Source organism: Xyrauchen texanus, chromosome 6 (genome assembly GCF_025860055.1).
Source record: "Xyrauchen texanus isolate HMW12.3.18 chromosome 6, RBS_HiC_50CHRs, whole genome shotgun sequence".
NCBI lineage: Eukaryota > Metazoa > Chordata > Actinopteri > Cypriniformes > Catostomidae > Xyrauchen > Xyrauchen texanus.
Genome location: NC_068281.1, coordinates 43073938 through 43092368, shown reverse-complemented (window position 1 = coordinate 43092368; position 18431 = coordinate 43073938). Strand labels below are relative to the sequence as shown.

General features: G+C 48.6%; 1 protein-coding gene across 1 annotated transcript; it reads right to left on the bottom strand.

Annotated features, from left to right (window-relative positions):
• Positions 1-457: 457 nt before the first annotated feature.
• Positions 458-17004, bottom strand: LOC127645730 (interferon-induced protein 44-like). Its single transcript, XM_052129392.1, has 8 exons — positions 16970-17004; positions 16268-16466; positions 14476-14589; positions 12491-12640; positions 12207-12372; positions 3388-3396; positions 734-834; positions 458-628 (listed from the first exon to the last, which is right to left on the bottom strand). The coding sequence occupies exons 1-8, from the start codon at positions 17002-17004 to the stop codon at positions 458-460; spliced, it is 945 nt and encodes a 314-aa protein (XP_051985352.1).
• Positions 17005-18431: the final 1427 nt, after the last annotated feature.

The window sequence follows — 18431 nt, the reverse complement described above, 5'->3', positions numbered from 1 at the left end:
TTTAAACAATATTTATCACAAATTCTCCTGGATCCAGTTTACATTCTAAAATACAGATCTCAATAATAAACTTGATTCACCTATTATGATATTTCTAATATGCTGATTTGTACATTTGTGATTAAGAAAATCAATAATTCCAAACACGCTGTCTTCCACATACATAACCTCTACACTTTGGTGTAACTGGAATTCCAAATTTATAAAATAAAAAATTAAAAACTGTATATTAATAAATTGCCATTAACTGCATTTAGAATTATATTATTTTCACACCATCTTTTTAGAAGAAATGTATTTTTATGTTTAATTCTTCTGTGTGTGTATATATATATATATATATATATATATATATATATATATACACACACAGTATATATTGGGAAAACTGTGCTTATACATCAACTTCCAGGCCAATAGAACTTGTCTGTGAATTGTATCTAATTTACCTAAAGCATCATTTGAAAGCACCTCTTCTCAATCTTGCATTGGCGGAACGCACAATCTGATCAAAAGCCTTTAGAATGAGAACATCAACATCATCATTTGTGTCAGTCTCAATATGGTAGTTCTTTACTGGAAAAATGTTGCTGATTGGCACCCCCACATCGACACTGCACTCTTCCATCTATAAAGAAAAAGAAAGCAAAATTAAGAAAGAAAGAAAGAAAGAAAGAAAGAAAGAAAGAAAGACTATGAGAAGCAATGTCAACAAACCAAACACACGATTTACCTTCTGTTTGATTTTTCTACTAGTGTAGATCTTCCTTAGATCATCTTTTACCAGTGGGCATGCTTCATCAACTTTGGTCATGACAATGACTTGTGGAATCCCTACAACGAGTGCATAGAATTAATAAAGTGGTCTCACAAAGTGTATTTATATGTTTTCTCATGTCATTAGGTTTCCAAATTTAAATATGTAAAAGCATATGACATAAAATCGGGAAAGTAAGGCTTTCAACCTTTGCAAGTTGTGAATTAGTATTGAAAATGCCATTTTGAAAAAGCCTACACAATGCTTCTCAGACAGACACTGTTAAAGGTAGAACATCAAAACAACAACTGTTGTTAAAGTATAAAAATTAAAGTACAATTTTAAAGGAATAAAAGAACATAGAAAAAGATTGGCTTAGTTGAGCTGTCATGAGGACTTGAAGAAGGCAATATGTGCAAGAAAGCTCACAAACCTTATAAAGTTAAAGGAATTCTGTAATAAGTAGGCAAAATGTTTACCAAGTAGATGCAGGAGACTGTAGCATCAAAAGGGCAAAACCAGCTTTTGATGTTACAGGGAGGTAATTAATTGTTCCAAGCTACATTTCTGACTATATCCAAATTAAAGGTGCACCCAGTAATATTCTTACTTATATTGTTGATGCAGCATCATGCAAAAACAGAAGTTCCCCTTCTGTCACTCACTCGACGTTGTGTCGATAAAGTGACACTAGTGGTCGCTCTGCAGGAACCCAGGAGCTGGTGTACAGACACTCCTCCCCCTGTGGAGGGCCGGGAGGTAAATCTTTTGTTCCCTTCTTTACTGTTTGCCGCATCCCACATTGTCAAGAAAGAGCTTTCTCCTTTCACCTCAGGTTAGATCGCCGGTGTTCCCGGTCGCCGCCCCTGCGGCCCCGGCAACAAGAACGCGCCCCCCCCCCTGCCTTCGCATGCCCGGCTACACCACACAAACCACATCCCCAGCCGGCCGCCTATGACAAGTTTCGAGGATGCCCTGAGAGACCCTCCTCCTCAGTCGCCGGCCCGCCTTGTGCCGGACACACGAAGCAAGGTAAGTGCTTAGAGGGTCTCCTCAGCGCTCCCGCCCTGCTCCCAGATGTGGCTTTCCTTGCCAAGTTCTCTTCAGAGCGTTCCATTTCTTGGCATGGGGTTCGACTCTGTGTCAATGATAGCGCACCTCATGAATGAGCACGAGCAGTTGGTGCTGAACTGCCTGAACTTATCCAGGCGGCAATGCCGGTCCCACTGAAGTACTTTCAGAGACTCCTGGGGAATATGGCATCCTCAGCGGTGGTCACACCGCTTGGGTTCATGAATATGAGACCGCTACAGCACTGGGTCCAGACCCGAGTCCCAAGGCACGCATGGCGCCACGGCACACAGGTGCCATGTGCAATGGGCATGCAGCTGCTGGCTCCTGGACAGGACCTCACCTCCACAGCTCCTGTGCAAGGCCAGGGAGGACGAGGAGCAGGTCACCCTCGTGGCTCTGTACTGGCCCACTCAGACCTGGTTCTCAAGGCAAGGCAAGGCAAGTTTATTTATATAGCACATTTTATACACACCCGCGACCCTGTACACAGGATAAGCGGTTGACGATGGATGGATGGATGGATTTTATACACAATGGTAATTCAAAGTGCTTTACAAAGAAGAGATTAAAATAAGAATAAAAAAAAAATAAGAATAATTGAAACAGTTTAGAATAAAATAAAATAAAATACAGTACAAACAGTCGGACACACAGTGGCACAGTGCTCATTCAGTAAATGCACAGCTAAACAGATGTGTTTTTAGTCTGGATTTGAATGTGACTACTGTAGGAGCACATCTGATCTCTTCTGGAAGCTGGTTCCAGCTGCGGCTGGCATAAAAGCTAAAAGCAGACTCTCCTTGCTTAGAGTGAACCCTTGGTATTTCTAGCTGATGTGATCCTAATGATCTGAGTGATCTGTTGGGTTTATATTCAGTGAGCATATCTGCAATATATTGAGGTCCTAGCCCATTGAGTGATTTATATACTCAGACCTCACACTCCTTGCCACAGCTCCACCCTGGCGAATTGGGCACCCTCTGGCACCCACGCCCATAACTCTGGAATATCCATGTCTGGTCCCTGGATGAGATGTGGCGGACTTAACTGGTCTACTGCCCGCTGTGTTTAACATGATCACTCTGGCCAGAGCCCCTTCTACAAGGCAGCTCTACTCCCTGAAATGGTGTATCTTCGCTAATTGGTGTTCTCCAATCCTTTCAGGCCTACGGTGAGCCCCCTTCGAGTCAGTTGAGCTAAAGGCAGTCTCTCTGACTGCCCTCCTGACCACGCTCACTTCCATTAAGAGGGTCCACCACGCCTTCCCCAAGTCCGGCCACTTGGTCCACATGATGTATTCTCCAATCTTTACCCTACTCTCCAGGGCAGGGTGTGGCCTCCGCAGGGTCTTTTCCCCCTGAAAGAATAGGAACGGAAAAGAGAGCCTTCCCCGGCATGTTTATGAGCATTTTTTAGGCCCCAGCTGAATAATGTTTCTATGGAGAGAAAAACTTGCTCCAGTGTTGGCTTTGTGAAGGTGGTCTGCATCAGGGCAGATTTAATGTCTTCATCGACACAACATCGAGTAAGTGACAGAAGGGGAACGTCTCAGTTACTGTCATAACCTCCATTCCCTGATGGAGGGAACGAGATGTTGTGTCCCTCCTGCCATGGACAGAACTTAACCACTATGTTGGGGGAGAGGCATGCAAATTCAACTCGCCAATTAGCCCACTTATCATTGGCATTTTCTCAAAGATCTGAAGGTGAATCAGGCTCCAAAGTGTGACCCCTAGTGTCATTTCATTGACACAACGTCTCGTTCCCTCCATCAGGGAATGGAGCTTATGACAGTAACCAAGACGTTATCTGATGTCATTGTAAACATTAGCTTTTTGTTATCAACAATGATTAATTAATTCCATGAGTGATGAGCTGTCTGATTACAACGGATTTGGATAAAGCAAGTATATTACACTCATGAATGCGCACCCAGTAGATTATAAATGCTTTTCCCTGTCTGTCACTAACTCGAAGTTGTGTAGATGTAGTGACACTAGGGGTTCGATCTTGAGAGCCCCAATCACCTTTGCTTAAATAGAAAAGGCCAATGAAAATTGGCAAGTGGAATTTGCATGCCACTCTCTGCCCCGGACATACGGGTATAAAAGGAGATGATGTGCACCACTCATTTTGTTAGATTTTTAATGATGACCTTTTGCCTTTGTGCTACTGGATGTGGCCATTATAGCTCCCCACCGGATAGCCATGAAATATGTCTCAAGTGCTTGGTGTGCCAGTACACCAAGGCAGCTTTTGTGGAGAGGTCATGTTCTCATTGCGAGAACATGCCCATGAGAACTTTGCGGTCATGGCTCTCTTCCTTCTTTGTGAAGCGGGGAGCCACAATGGCTGCATCCCAACCCGGTCCTTCCTGGGCTGAAACTCAGGCGGCTGGGTCGGCGAGCAACGCGGGTGATCTGGATGTGGACATGGGAGCATTTCGGCTGGCTCAGCCCCCGTGGACCTCCCATCCCCCCAGCACGCTTGTTCTACTGGAAGAGCTGTCGAGCAATGCAGGTGGTCTGCCTCAGGGCAGATTTAATGTCTCGTTCACGGCTCGTGACGTGGATCAGTTGCCTCATCAGGGGGTGGGCTTCTGCTGTTGGAAGCGGACAAATCTTTTGAGCTCCCGCTCATGGGCGGTAGAGCTCAGGACGAGGCGGAAGCTGAGATGGCAACTGTGCTTGCCCGGGTGGCTGCGAACATCGGACTAAAGTGGAACACTCCACCCTGCCCTGAGCGTTCATGGCTATATGATTGGTTCCTGGGCCCCAGTGCCTTTTTTCTGGAAGCGCATGAGGAGCACACAAAGTCGTGGAAGGCAACTTTTCTGTTCATCAACCCTAACTATCCTCAACGGCAGAGTGGAGATGTCGAGCTTCCCCAGGTAGCATAGTCATGACAGAGCCCTCGGACTGGGGCGCCGTGTGCAAGGGGCAAGCAGTATCAGGGCTCTGGATAGGACCTCGACTCCAGAGGCACATCAAATGCTTAGAGTTGCTGGCAGTACGCTTTTGCATATTGTGGCAATATTAAAAAGACAATATTAAGCTTAACTGAATTATCCAAATAGCTTTTAGCTGTGTTTGATATAATGGCAAGTGATTTTCTAGTTCCAAATGAACAATTTAGCATTAAATTGTATAGGCTTTTCAAGGATAAGGTGTTGGAGTGATGGCTGCTTGAAACGGGGCCTGTCTAGATTTCAAATAGTGATGGTGCTGTTTTTTATGTCAGTAATGTGCTGACTATACTTTGTGATCAATTGAATGCCACTTTGGTGAATTAAAGTAACAATTTATTTCAGAAACAACAATACATTATTCCAAACTTTGTGTGTGTATATATATATTAATTAGCTTAAAAAAAGCTTTTCATGGGGTTTACGTACTTTTTACAATATACAGTAAGTACTATTACACTGATAAGGACATTAGTCAGAATAACCACGTTTACATGCACTTTAGAAAACAGGGTTAAGCAGAGAGCAGCATTTTGAAACGTCATGTAAACAAGAACGTCCCGGGTTACTTGACTGTAACCCTTGTTCCCTAATAAAAGCGGAACGAGATGCTGCGCTGAGTTAGCGCTTTGGGAACAACTTTAGGTGTGACCAGCTTTGAATATGTGTGCAACACGTCAATGAACATTGACCGGAATTTATAGCCTCTGCCGGTGGCATCATTGGATGCACCTGTAGCAGGGCTATAAATAGATGCGTCACAGGTGCATTGTCAGGTATTTTGTCTGAAGTCCTGGGGCATCCCAGTGCGGCAATGAAGCGCAGCATCTCGTTCCACTTTTATCAGGGAACAAGGGTTACAGTCAAGTAACCGGAGACGTTCTCTTTCAAAAAGCTACACTTATGATGCTGCGCCGAGTTAGCGCTTTGGGAACGAGAATACCCACGCCACCGCACTGTGGATGTCCGGACCCCTTACGGTTGTGTAGTGTGCTCACAAGAGCGCAGAGGTCTCAGACATGAGCTTGTGACGTCGATTCAAGGACATAAGAGCCCGGAGTGGCATGAACATCCAAACTATAAAATCTAATGAATGTGTGCAGAGAGGACCAGCCTGCCGTATCACAAACATGCTGCAGAGGGACAACTCTAGCCAAGGCTTTAGAGGAGGCGACCCCTCTGGTAGAGTGAGCCCTGATACCTACTGGCGAAGCTTGACCGCGCGTCTCGTAGGCCAGGGCAATAGCGTCCCTCACCCAATGCAACATAGTCTGCTTGGTGGCGGCCGCCCCCCTGTTGCGGCCCCCATGGAAAATTAATAGTTGCCCTGATTTATGCCACTGGCTAGTGTGGTGGACATAAGTCTGAAGGGCATGGACTGGACAAAGTCTGTGAAGTCTTTCCTGCTCCGGCGTTGTAAACGGCGGGGAGCAGAAGGGTTCGAGAGTGACCGGATGTAAGGTCGAGAAAGGCACCTTAGGCAGGTAGTCAGGATGAGGGTTAAAAATTGCTTTAGCCATTCCTGGGGCAAAATCTAAGCAGGCTGGCAAGACAAACAGAGCCTATAGATCCCCAATTCTCTTTAGAGAGGTAATCACCATAAGAAAAAACATCTTGAGAGTCAGAAGTTTATTAAACGCTGACTCTAGAGGTTCGAAGGGGGTCTCAACCAGACCCTCAAGGACTATTGCTAAGTCCCATGAATGGGTCCTGGTCCCAGCAGGAGGCCTCAGTCGCATAGCTCCATGAATGAAGTGAGTGAGTAGAGGATGTCTCCCCAACAACACCCCATCCATCAAGGCGTGGCAAGTCAAAATGTCGGCCATATAGACCCTGAGAGTCCAGATCTGAAGCAATCTGGCAGTTAACTGGATCTGCATTATGTGCGCTGCACCATCTTTCAAAGACACCCCATTTATTGGCGTAGATTCTTCTGGTAGAGTGAGCCCTAGCACTTAAAATGGTCTCGATAACCATAGGTGAAAACCCCGTGTCCCTCAGTTGGTACCCTTCAGGGGCCAAACATGAAGGTTCCACAGCTCGGGCCGGGGATGAAATATTGTCCCCTGTGCCTGAGACAGAAGGTCCCTCCTGTCCGGAATCGCCCAAGGTGAGCCGTCGAGGAGGAGACATTATCTCCGAGAACCATACCCTGTTCGGCCAGCGCGGCACTATCAGTAAGAGGCAGGACACTTGCTGGCAAACTCTGGCCAAGACTCCCGGGAGAAACCGGGGGAAATGCATATAGACACATTCTGGGCCATGTATGTGCCATCGCTGTCTGTTGAGAGGCAAAGAGGTCCACTTCTGCCCTATAGAATCTCATCCAGATTTGTTCCACTACTTCGGGGTGGAATTTCCACTCCCCCGTCTGTATTTTCTGTCTGGACAGTAAAACTGCTCTAGGGATATAAACTGCCCTGTGTGACAGGAGCTTGCCCCTGGCCCAAAGGAGAATCCAACATGCCAGAGTATTCAGCTAATGTGAACGTAGACCTCATTGATGATTTATGTAGGAGACTGCTGCTGTGTTGTCCACACGCACCAGGACATGGCAGCCACTCAAATGCTGGAGGAAGTATTTCAGGGCCAGAAATACCACCATCAACTCGAGGCAGTTGATGTGCCAATAGAGCTGATGACCCTCCCATTCCCCTTGAGCTGGACGACCACTTATGACCGCTCCCCAGCCCGTCAGGGAGGCGTCTGTCGTTAGCAAATTGTGATGACAAGACGTAAACAGAGTAGGACCCAGGGTAAGAAACCGGGGTCTGAACCACAAAGGGAACTAAGCGCGCAACGCGTAACCTTATTTGCCTTAGGGGACTGGCCCTTGGATGAAATCCCCTGGCTTTTAGCCACAGCTGAAACGGTCTCATGTGCAGAAGGCCCAAAGGGATCACCGTGGACGCAGTATTCGTTGATACTGACGAACTGTGCAACCTTGACCTAGCCTGACTTTGCACAGGGTGTTCTGAATGGACATGATTCGAGCGGGAGACAATTGTGCCTGCATTGTGATCGAATGAATTGGGTATTCATTTTGACACTTCCTGTTGAGGGGATGTCGAGTGTTCCGCATCCTGGACTAAGGCAGGAAGCGGTGGTACACCCAACATTTCGCTGGAAGCCTCTAACTCCCGAAACACCAGAGGTGGCGAGAATTGAGAGGTTTCGTGGGGGTACCAGGAGGGTCGAAGTGGATGATACACGCGCCCCGTCCCGAGGGGGGCTACCTCCACAAGGCTGGGCGCAAGACCGTCAGGGTTTTCTCTTTTTAGAAACTACTCCCCTGAGGTCTTGCTTTGGGGGCTGCTGAGGGCGACGAGCATGTCCCCAGTCTTTACGAGGGGGAGCACGACTTGCCACGCTTTGTTTCTGAGCCTCCCTTCTAACAGGACCGGGGCAAGTCTGGGTGGCCGACGGCCCCGCCCCCTGAGTGCGGCGAGGAAGAAACTGCCCTAATGCTTCCTCGTGATTTTTCAGCTCCTGGAACCTGGTGATAACTATATTCATAGCGTCTCCAAATAAGCCAGAAGGCGAAACCAGGGCATCAAGAAGGAAAACTTTGTCCTTATCTCTGATGCCCGATAGATTGAGCCATAAGTGTCTCTCCGTGCTGACTAAAGCAGACATAGACTGGCCAATGGCACGGGCCATCTGCTTGGTCACGCGGAGAGAAATATCCATGGCTCGACGAAGCTCGGACAAAGCCTCCTCATCGAGCGTGGTACCCACACTCAGGTCCTTCAGCAGATCAGCCTGGTATGCCTGTAACACTGCCATAATGTGCAGGGCAGCACCAGCCTGACCCGCTGCCTTATAAGCCTTACCTACTAGCGTGGAGGTAGTCCTGCATGGCTTTGTGGGGAGAGAGGGTCTTTTTTAACGATGATGCCGAACACGGTGAGAGATCACCTGCAAGTGTCTCTTCAACCGGCGGCATCACCGAATACCCCGTGTCTCAGTACCCATGATAGTCAAACATATCGAAGTTGAGGGCACATAGACACGGGAAGTATAAGGTTTCCTCCATGAACAAAAGAGCTTGTCATGGAGGTCATCAAAGAAGGGAAGGGACTGATGAGGCATTCCCTTCCCCTGGCCACCAGACAGAAATCTGTCCTCCAACTTGGAGCGTTTGTGGGTCTCTTGTTCGCATGGCCAGTCTAATTGAAGCCCGGCCACCGCATGAGTAATCACCTCGAGTAATACAACTCGAGATTTATTATCATGCCAAAATGCTCGGAGGTGGGTAACTCAAAGTCCGCAGACTCAAGAGATTCAAGGTCCCCCTAATAAACCGAAGAGGCGGCAGAGCACGCTTCAGGATCACAGGAAGGACCAGCTGGGTCTGGGGAGAGAGCGAGCGATAGGGACGGACCTGTCTCTCGCTCCTCAGCCAGATCCATATGAAAGCCCCACGATTGAAGTGTGGGAGCCGACTCTCGGAAATAAGCGAGACGAGCGCACCCGCCCCGCCCCAACTCGAGAGCAGCATGCTCTTCCCCCAAACATACAAAGCAAAACTGATGTGTGTCCCTCTCACCCATAGAGCGTAGACAAGGGAACACACACTGCTTGCTCTGTGTTTCAGTCATTTTCTCCTTTTTTTCTTTTTTTCTTTTTCTTTTTTTTAGATAAAGTAGAGAAAGGTATCTGCGCACTGCCTAACAAAATCTAACTCCTAGCAGAGGAAAGTAGAAAAGTTTCTGACAAGCTCATAAAGCACACACACACACACACAGAGTGATCTGAAAACAAAAGATCTGATGATGCACCTGTGACGCATCTATTTATAGCCCTGCTACAGGTGCATCCAATGATGTCACCGGCAGAGGCTATAAATTCCGGTCAATGTTCATTATTCACAGCTGGTCACACCTAAAGTTGTTCCCAAAGCGCTAACTCAGCGCAGCATCATAAGTGCAGCTTTTTGAAAGGGAACGCTGATTTCCTCATGTTGTTTAAGGGAATAAGAGAAAGCAGTTTAACATCCATTAATGGCTAGTAGTAATAGATAGAAGTTTAACCACTGCCACTAGACATCAGTGTCTGTATAAGCTTTAATGTTTACATTCATTCATATAAAAAAATATTTTCCCTCTGGCAGTTTCAAAGCTTGGAGCTTATGTGAAATATTGGATATATGCACTGTTTTGTATTTTAGATATGTTTTCTGAGACTGCTCTACTTGCGCCGTATTGTAATCGACCATTGCAGGATGCATACAGCTAAATATTATAATTTTTTATTCTTGTTATCTCAAGTAAGTCATATTTGATAAGAATATACGGTATGTATTGTCCATAATCCACATATTTAAAGGTGCACTCAGTAAAGGGGTTACTGGTGAGCATGACATAATTGAATAAACCCCCACAACATCACACTCTTCTAACGGTCAGGCTGCAATGGGGCACTGACCATCGTGTTTTCTCTGAGCTAGTGGAATCAGGAGCTGAGGGAAATTTTCTGGATATCGACCTCGTGCATGCATTGGAAGATGCATGTGGTACGACTTCCATTCTTTCCTGGAGCACTTTCTGTTTTTCCAATTGTCATGTCTCTGCCATCTTGCCTCTGTTTTCTTGTTCCGTTTTACAGGATGAAACGGTAAACTTGGCGGAGGTTCCACTGGCTTATCACCTTCATTCACTCTTCATTGCCCATATGACTGTGTTCTACTCACTCTCTGTTCCTGAGAGGAAGGCCATGGACAAGTACATCAACAAGTCTCTGGCAGCCAATCTCATCTGTCCCTCTATATATTTCACAGTATATATGCAAATGTATAATGTGTGACAATAATAAAGCCTTTCAGTCGGTTTCCATTCATGGGGTTCATCATCTCACCTGGGGGACTTTGTATGTGCCCACTTAAGGTGAGAGCCATCTCAGACTGGCCAACCTCAGACTCTCAAAAAGCTCTGAAGAGATTTCAGGGGTTTGACCATTTTTATCGCCGCTTCATGCAGAATTTCAGTTCTGTCGCAGCCCCTCTGACGGATCTTATCTCCGCCAAGACTGAATTTCGTTGGTCATCGCAGGCTCAGTCTGCTTTTTCCAAACTCAAGGAATATTTTTGTTCTGCTCCCATTTTAATAAACCTCATTTGAATCATCACGTCAGTTTGTGGTGGAGGTTGATGTGTCAGAGGTTAGTGTTGGGGTGGTTCTTTCCCAGCAGTCTCCCTCGAATGGGAAGGTGTATCCCTGCACTTTTTTCCCCACCATCTTACTCCTTGCAAATGGAATTATGATACTGGTAACAGGGAGTTGATGGCTGCCAGGTTGGCCGTGGGCGAGTGGCATCACTGGTTAGAGGGTTTGGGGGTAAGAGTACCTGCCGTGGTCTGGAGCGACCATATGAACCTTGAGTATATCCATCAAGCCAAACATTTACATTACTGTGAGTTTTTATGGTTTGTTCTGTGTGTTGTATTTTCCCCTCCTTTTGTGTATGCTCAGGTGCAGCTTGGTGAGTGGCATAAGTGTCTGTTCCCTATTACTAATTTCCTTCTTAAGCTTCCTCTTGTGTGCTGTTTGTCACCAGTTGGTTGTGCCTGTGTGTTCGTGGATATGTCTACTCTCACCTCATGACAACTTGCCTCAGTCAGTTCATTTTGTATTTTGTGTCAGTCTGTGTTGTTCTCTGCTCTGGTCTCCATCTACTGTCATCTTTCTCCACCTGGGTGCTCTGCTTCCCGGATTATAATTACATTCTCCCCATTGCTGCCTGTGCCAGGTTATCATCAGTCTGACCATCTGCAGTCTCTGTTGGCAAATATTCTGTGCTGTTTCTCAATAAACAGTTATTGCTAATCTCCACTTTTGGGTCCCCTATGTATATTGTGACATACTGTGCATGCTTAATAAAATGTTTGCATTAAAAACATTCAGTATATATATATATATATATATATATATATATATATATATATATATATATATAATAATCCCTGAGTTTTACATGAGAGGAAATCTCTGCTGCAGATTGTGATAGAAAGTGAAGGAAATAACACAGCACGGACTCTGGAATATCTGGAAATAAAGTGGAGCACCAGAGAATAAACTAGTGAAGTCTTCCTCGTATTCCATGTTTGTTATTTACACAAGCACTGTGGGAAAATTACATTGCTGTGGAGAAAGCTGCTTATCGACTGAGCCGCATATATATGGGAGTAAAGAGTATGCAGCATATACATTTCATGTAAACAGGAAAGCTGTTTCCTGGCAATAAGCCACTTGGTCTGGTGTAAATGTAATCATAGTGCATGTAAACGTAGTTACTGTGGCTAGTTTGGGACCCTGGAGCAGTATTATAGAAAACTATGGAGACTCATACTGTAAGTAGTGTAAACAATAATAAACATACTGTATATGCAATGGTCAGTTTTACCCTTATCACTGATTTCCTTGCGGATTATCTTTATTTGTTCAATAGTTTGCTGATTGGTGGATCCGGCAAAATTTGCAGGCATGATGTAAACCAGGCAGAAAGCCTGGTCAGAGATGTCAGCATCTTTTTTGTAATATTCCACATCCTCGGGTGTGAGTTGCTGGTCTCCTTTGAACTAGGTTTTTTAAATAAAGGCAAAATATTCTAAATAAAAGGAACATTTCCGATATTTTATTGTAAGCATATCAACAGTTAAAATGTTTAATTGTCAAATTGATATATTGGTATATTACTTCATAGTTCTCCTTCACATGACCACGTATAGTGTTGATTATGTCATTTGATTGTACCACTGCCAATGCATCAGGTTCAAGGCCCTTTATGTCAATGAGGCAATAAGGCAAATCTTCAGTCTCACTCTTCTTGATGTGATATGAAGTGTTCTACAAACCAAGACCAAAAGCACATTACCAAGAAATCTTCAGTGTTGACATACAGACAATTATATTTCTCAGTGCTTATGCATTTTGAGAGAAATCTGTCTGAAAACTCTTGAAGTTTGTCAATTTAGTGACACTAGGGGTTGCTCTTGGGAGCCCCAAATACCTCTGACCTTTCAGAAAAGGCCAATGGGAATTGACGAGGGGAATTTGCATGTCATTCCCCCGGACATACGGGTATAAAAGGAGCTGGCTTGGATTTTTTCTTCAGAGCCTAGGGGTGTTGAATCAGCGAGTTCTATTGCTGTTTCATTCGCCTCGCGATTGTATGCTGTTGGATATATGGCGCATTATAGCGGTTTCTTCCCCTCGTGCATGATTAAGTGCAGAGAACACCCCTGAGCAATTCGACAGCTAAGAGAGTATATTCTGCTAAAAGAGTATTTTCCACTAAAAGAGTGTGCACTGATGGAAAGCGTCTTATTAAAGATGCCTTTCCACCTATGTGTAGTTCCTGGATGCAGTAACTATCTCTCCACCTCTGATGCCCACAATCGCTGTCTCGCGTGTCTGGGACGTAGCCAGGCTGAGACAGCATTTGTGGATGGTTTATATCTGCACTGCGAGAACATAACCATGGCAACATTGCGGTCATGGCTTTTCTCCTTCCAGGGGAAAGCCACTCCAGGTGCTCCCCGCACTGGTCCTTCTCCCTGCGGGCAGATGTGGTTAGTGATGGGGGCTATTTGGGGATCCCAATGGGAGTGGTCTCGTCAGGTGAACCCCTCGGATCTCCCATTCCCCAGTATGCTTGTTTGCCCCAGTCGAGTTCTGGATGAGACAGGCAGCTTGCCCCAGGGTGAGTTTAATGTCTCTTTTGGGGCTCGAGAGCAGGATGAGCTCACGATCACAGCATCAGAGAGCCGGCTGGCATGGTCAGACGTGGTTGACTCGGCTGGGTTCCCACCTTCCACCTGGTTGCCTAGCCTGAGGCTGACATGGAGTTGAAGGCCACTCTTGCCTGGGCTGCCACGGGTGACCTCCAACCTGCCCTGATCTCTCGCTGCTTGATGACTGGTCCCTGGTGCAGAGCACAGCTCACAGCCGTGCCCCGCCCTGGTTCCACTCTCTCCAGAGGTGCATGAGGAACTCACAAAGTTGTGGTAGGCACCTTTTACTGCCCAGACCTGACCTCTGGGTTCCCCCGCTCTAACTACCCTCGACAGAGGGGCGGTCAGGGGGTACATGGAGATTCCTCAGGTGGACAAGGCAGTTGCGGTGCCTCCGCCCTGCATGCCATGCTCCCCCTGCAAGTGCATCAGGCCAAGGGACCTGCTGCTCAGACACGTCAGCCAGTTGGGGCTTCGGGTCACCTTTACTGCGCAAGTATGCATTTACCCCAGTTAGCCTGCTTGCACAGAGTTTGTGCAAGGTCGGGGAGGACAAGGAACAGGTTATCCTAGTGGCCCACCCAGACTTGGTTCTCAGAGCTCACGTGCCTTGCGACAGCCCCTCCCTAGAAAGTTCCCCTGAGGGAGGACCTCCTCTCTCAGGAACATTGCACAATCTGGCACCCGTGAACAGACCCCTGGAATCTCCATGTCTGGCCCTTGGATTGGAAGCAGAAGACCTAAGTGGCCTACCACCGGCGATGGTAGACATGATCACTCAGGCCAGGGTTCCATCTACGAGGCACCTGTAAGCCTTGAAGTGGAGTTTGGTGTTCTTCCCGAGGTGAAGACCCACAGAGATGAGCAGTCAGGTTGGGGATTTCCTTCCTGCAGGAGAGACTGTCCCCCTCCACCTTGACGGTGTATGTGGCTGCCATAGTGGCACACCATGACACAGTGGAGGGTAAGTCCCTCGGGAAGCACAACCTGATCACTAGGAGGTTGAATACTCCCAGTCCGTGCCTCATTCCCTTGTGGGATCTCTCCATGGGCCTGCTGGGCCTGTGGAGAGCCCCGTTTGAGCCCTTAGAGTTAGTTTAGCTAAAGTCGCTCTCATTGAGGGCTTCCCTCCAGCATGCATTCTCTGTCAGTGACACCTGCCTGGAGTTCGGTCCAGCGTACTCTCACGTGATCGTGAGACCCTGAACGGGCTACGTGCCCAAGGTTCCCACAACCCCTTTTAGGGATCAGGTGGTGTGCCTGCAAGCACTGCCCCAGGAGCAGGCAGACCCAGCCTTGTCATTGCTGTGTCCGATGCGTGCTTCACGGATCTACTTGGATCACATGCAGAGCTTTAGATGCTCTGAGTAGCTCTTTGTCTGCTTTGGAGGACAGGGGAAATGGTGGGCTGTCTCCTAACTGAGGATCGCCCACTGAGTCGTTGACGCCAGCACTTTGGTATACCAGGCCCAGGATGTGCCGCCCCCTTTGGGATGATGAGCACACCCCACAAGGAGTGCGTTGCCCTCCAGGGCCCTGACTAACGGCGCCTCTTCAGCAGACGTCTGTAGAGCAGTGCAACATCCAATACCTTCCTGAGATTTAATAATCTCCGAGTTGAGCTGGTTTCGTCCCGTGTGTTGTCAGGTACGAACAGGTACTTGCTGGGTGTACCGCTTGAATACAGTGCCTTTCGCGTCCTGGAGGGGAAGATATGCTCTTTTTCCCCCCACCCGAGTTTACGAGACTGTGGTCCTTCCTCCTTAGCCCTCTGGCAGCTGAATTCAGCTAAGAATTTAGATGCCAGCCCAGTACGTGTGCTAGTAGGCCCTGTACTGGGGTAGGTGCTCCTAGTGTTGGTAAACCAGCATCTTCCTTGTGCAGAGCTCCCTCTGCCACCAGTGTTTGTAGAGCTCCGTCCCCTCCGCGTAGGACCTTCTACGGGGACTTTCTCCACATGCAATACTGCCAGTCCGTAAGTCCCTTTGACGTATTTCCACACAATTACCTCCCCTTCAGGCAGGGTGTGGTCCGACGCAGACGCATATGCTGAATGATTTTCCATTTTTGGGGAGAAAAAGAAGAAGCCACGACTGGTGCAGCCTGTCCCCATTATGAGCAGTCGTCTTGTCCCCAGGGTGCGGGGGACCATATGACACCCGTGGGGTGCTGGGGGAGGTGGGGCTGGATGCGCTTGCTTCGAGGCATGCAGTGGCTTGCCCGCACATGCACTGCCAATCCACGTAACATAGTTCAGCTCGTTGTGGCATTTCATATAGGGACCCCTAGTGTCAATACATAGACATAATGACAAGTGAGTGACAGATAGGTAACTTCTTGGTTACTGTCGTAACCTCAGTTCCCTGATGGATGGAATGAGACGTTGTGTCCCTCTTGCCACAATGCTTAGCTCCCTGCTGAAATGGCCGGGACCCTGTCTCGGCTCCTCAGCACAAAACCTGAATGAGTGGTTGCGAGCCAGCTCCTTTTATAGCTGTATGTCTGGGGGAGTGGCATGCAAATTCCACTTGCCAATTCCCATTGGCATTTTCTCAAAGATCAGAGGTGTATGGGGCTCCCAAGAGCAACCCCTAGTGTCACTAAATCGACACAACGTCTCATTCCCTCTGAACTGGAACAATATGAGGGTAAGCAAATAATCACAGAATTTTCATATCAACAGTAAAAAAATACAAACAAAAACGATATATTGTGAACAAGGATCTTTAAAAATACCTACTCTTCGTGTGAAACTGTGGCCAAAAGTTGCATTAGCTAGTGCTTCGCTAACAATCTCTCCTTGAAAGGCACTATTGACAGAGTTCATAAAGCTGGACTTTCCTGCTCCATTTTGTCCAGATACCAGGATCTTGATGTCCTTTACATCTGTATTACTCACAGCAAAATTTTCTAGGCGTTCTTTCAGCGATTTTTTCTGACTGTGTCAAGACAAGAGACAAAATTAATTGGGCAAAAAATTTAGACATGCAATGTGAAAGTTGTACAAAGTAAAATGTATCTTTAACAACAGTATCAATGTCAATATCAAGAACAACAGTACTGCTGAGCCCATTGATGCTTTCCACGCATCCGCGAGCGCCGTATGCTCTCCATCCCCGGAGAGGTTTTATGGCTCATCGGACACGAACCAAGGGTTTTCCGTTCAAGGCAGTGGTTATGTAACTCATAACCCCATCCTTGACATTATGGAGCCAGCGGCCCGACTCTTGGGTTTGCGCCAGGGGAGCCAACCCCTGGAGGCTTATATTATGGATTTTTGTGCCCTGGCGTACCAGGTGAATTTTGATGAGGTGGCTCTGAAAGACATTTTTCAATTTGGACTGAATGAGCCAGCCTCATCATTCATGCCTGGTGGTCGCTGCTCTCTCAACCTGGCTCAGTTTATTGACCTCGCCCTACTGTACGCTGGTTCCTCGCTTACTGTGGGGAAGGCAGAATCTGAACCAGCTGCTCCATACCACGGCCCCGCCTTGAAGCCTACCACGGCCCCCGCCTTGAAGCCTACCACGGCCCCCGCCTTGAAGCCTACCATGGCCCCCGCCTTGAAGCCTACCACGCCCCCGCCTTGAAGCCTACCACGGCCCCCCGCCTTGAAGCCTTACACGGCCCTAGTCCCGAGCCTGTCGCGCCCTAGTCCCGAGCCTGTCGCAGCCCTAGTCCCGAAGCCTGACACGCCCTAGCCCCGAAGCCTGACACGCCCTAGCCCCGGCCTTACACGCCCTAGCCCCGAAGCCTTACACGCCCTAGCCCCGAAGCCTGTCATGGCCCTAGTCCCGAAGCCTGTCACGGCCCCAGTCCCGAGGCCTGTCACGGCCCCAGTCCCGAAGCCTGACACGGCCCTAGCCCCGAAGCCTGACACGGCCAGCGAGTCAACGCCCATGCCTGCCACGGCCAGAGAGTCAGCGCCCATGCCCGCCACGGCCAACGAGCCAGCAACCATGCCCGCCACGGCCAACGAGCCAGCGCCCATGCCCGCCACGGCCAACGAGCCAGCGCCCATGCCCGCCACGGTCGGCGAGCCTGTTGGCCGAGGACGCAAGAGAAGGAAGAGGGCCCCTTCTCCCCAGTCTCGTCTTGTGCTCAAGACCGCAGAGGTTCCCTCAGAGTCTTCCACAGCTCTACCGACCTCTGCTCCGCCCTCAGAGTCTTCCACGGCTCTGCCGGGTTCTGCTCCGCCCCCAGAGTCTTCCACGGCTCTGCCGGGTTCTGCTCCGCCCCCAGAGTCTTCCACGGCTCTGCCGGGTACTGCTCCGCCCCCAGAGTCTTCCACGGCTCTGCCAGCCTCTGCTCCGCTCTCAGAGTCTTCCACGGCTCTGCCAGCCTCTGCTCGCCCCTCAGAACTCTCGCGGCCTCCGCCTCTCGAGTCTCCCAAGGCTCCTCCTCCCAAGCCTCCCAGGGCTCCTCTCAAGCCTCCCAGGGCTCTTCCTCTCGAGCCTCCTAAGGCTCCTCCCCTCGAGCCTTCCAAGGCTCCTCCTCCCAAGCCTCCCAGGGCTCCTCCTCTCAAGCCTCTCAGGGCTTCCCCTCTCGAGTCTTTCAGGGCTCCTCCTCCCCTCGAGCCTCTCAGGGCTCCGTCCCTCGAGTCTTTCATGGCTCCACCCCTCGAGCCTCTCAGGGCTCCGTCCCTCGAGTCTTTCATGGCTCCACCCCTTAAGCCTCTCACAGCTTCGCCTCTCGATTCTCTCAGGGCTCCTCCTCCCCTCGAGCCTCTCAGGGCTCCGTCCCTTGAGTCTTTCATGGCTCCACCCCCTCAAGCCTCTCACGGCTCGCCTCTCGAGTCTCTCAGGGCTCCTCCCCTCTCAAGCCTCTCAGGGCTTCCCTCCTCGAGTCTCTCAGGGCTCCTCCTCCCCTCAAGCCTCTCAGGGCTTCTCCTCTCGAGTCTTTCA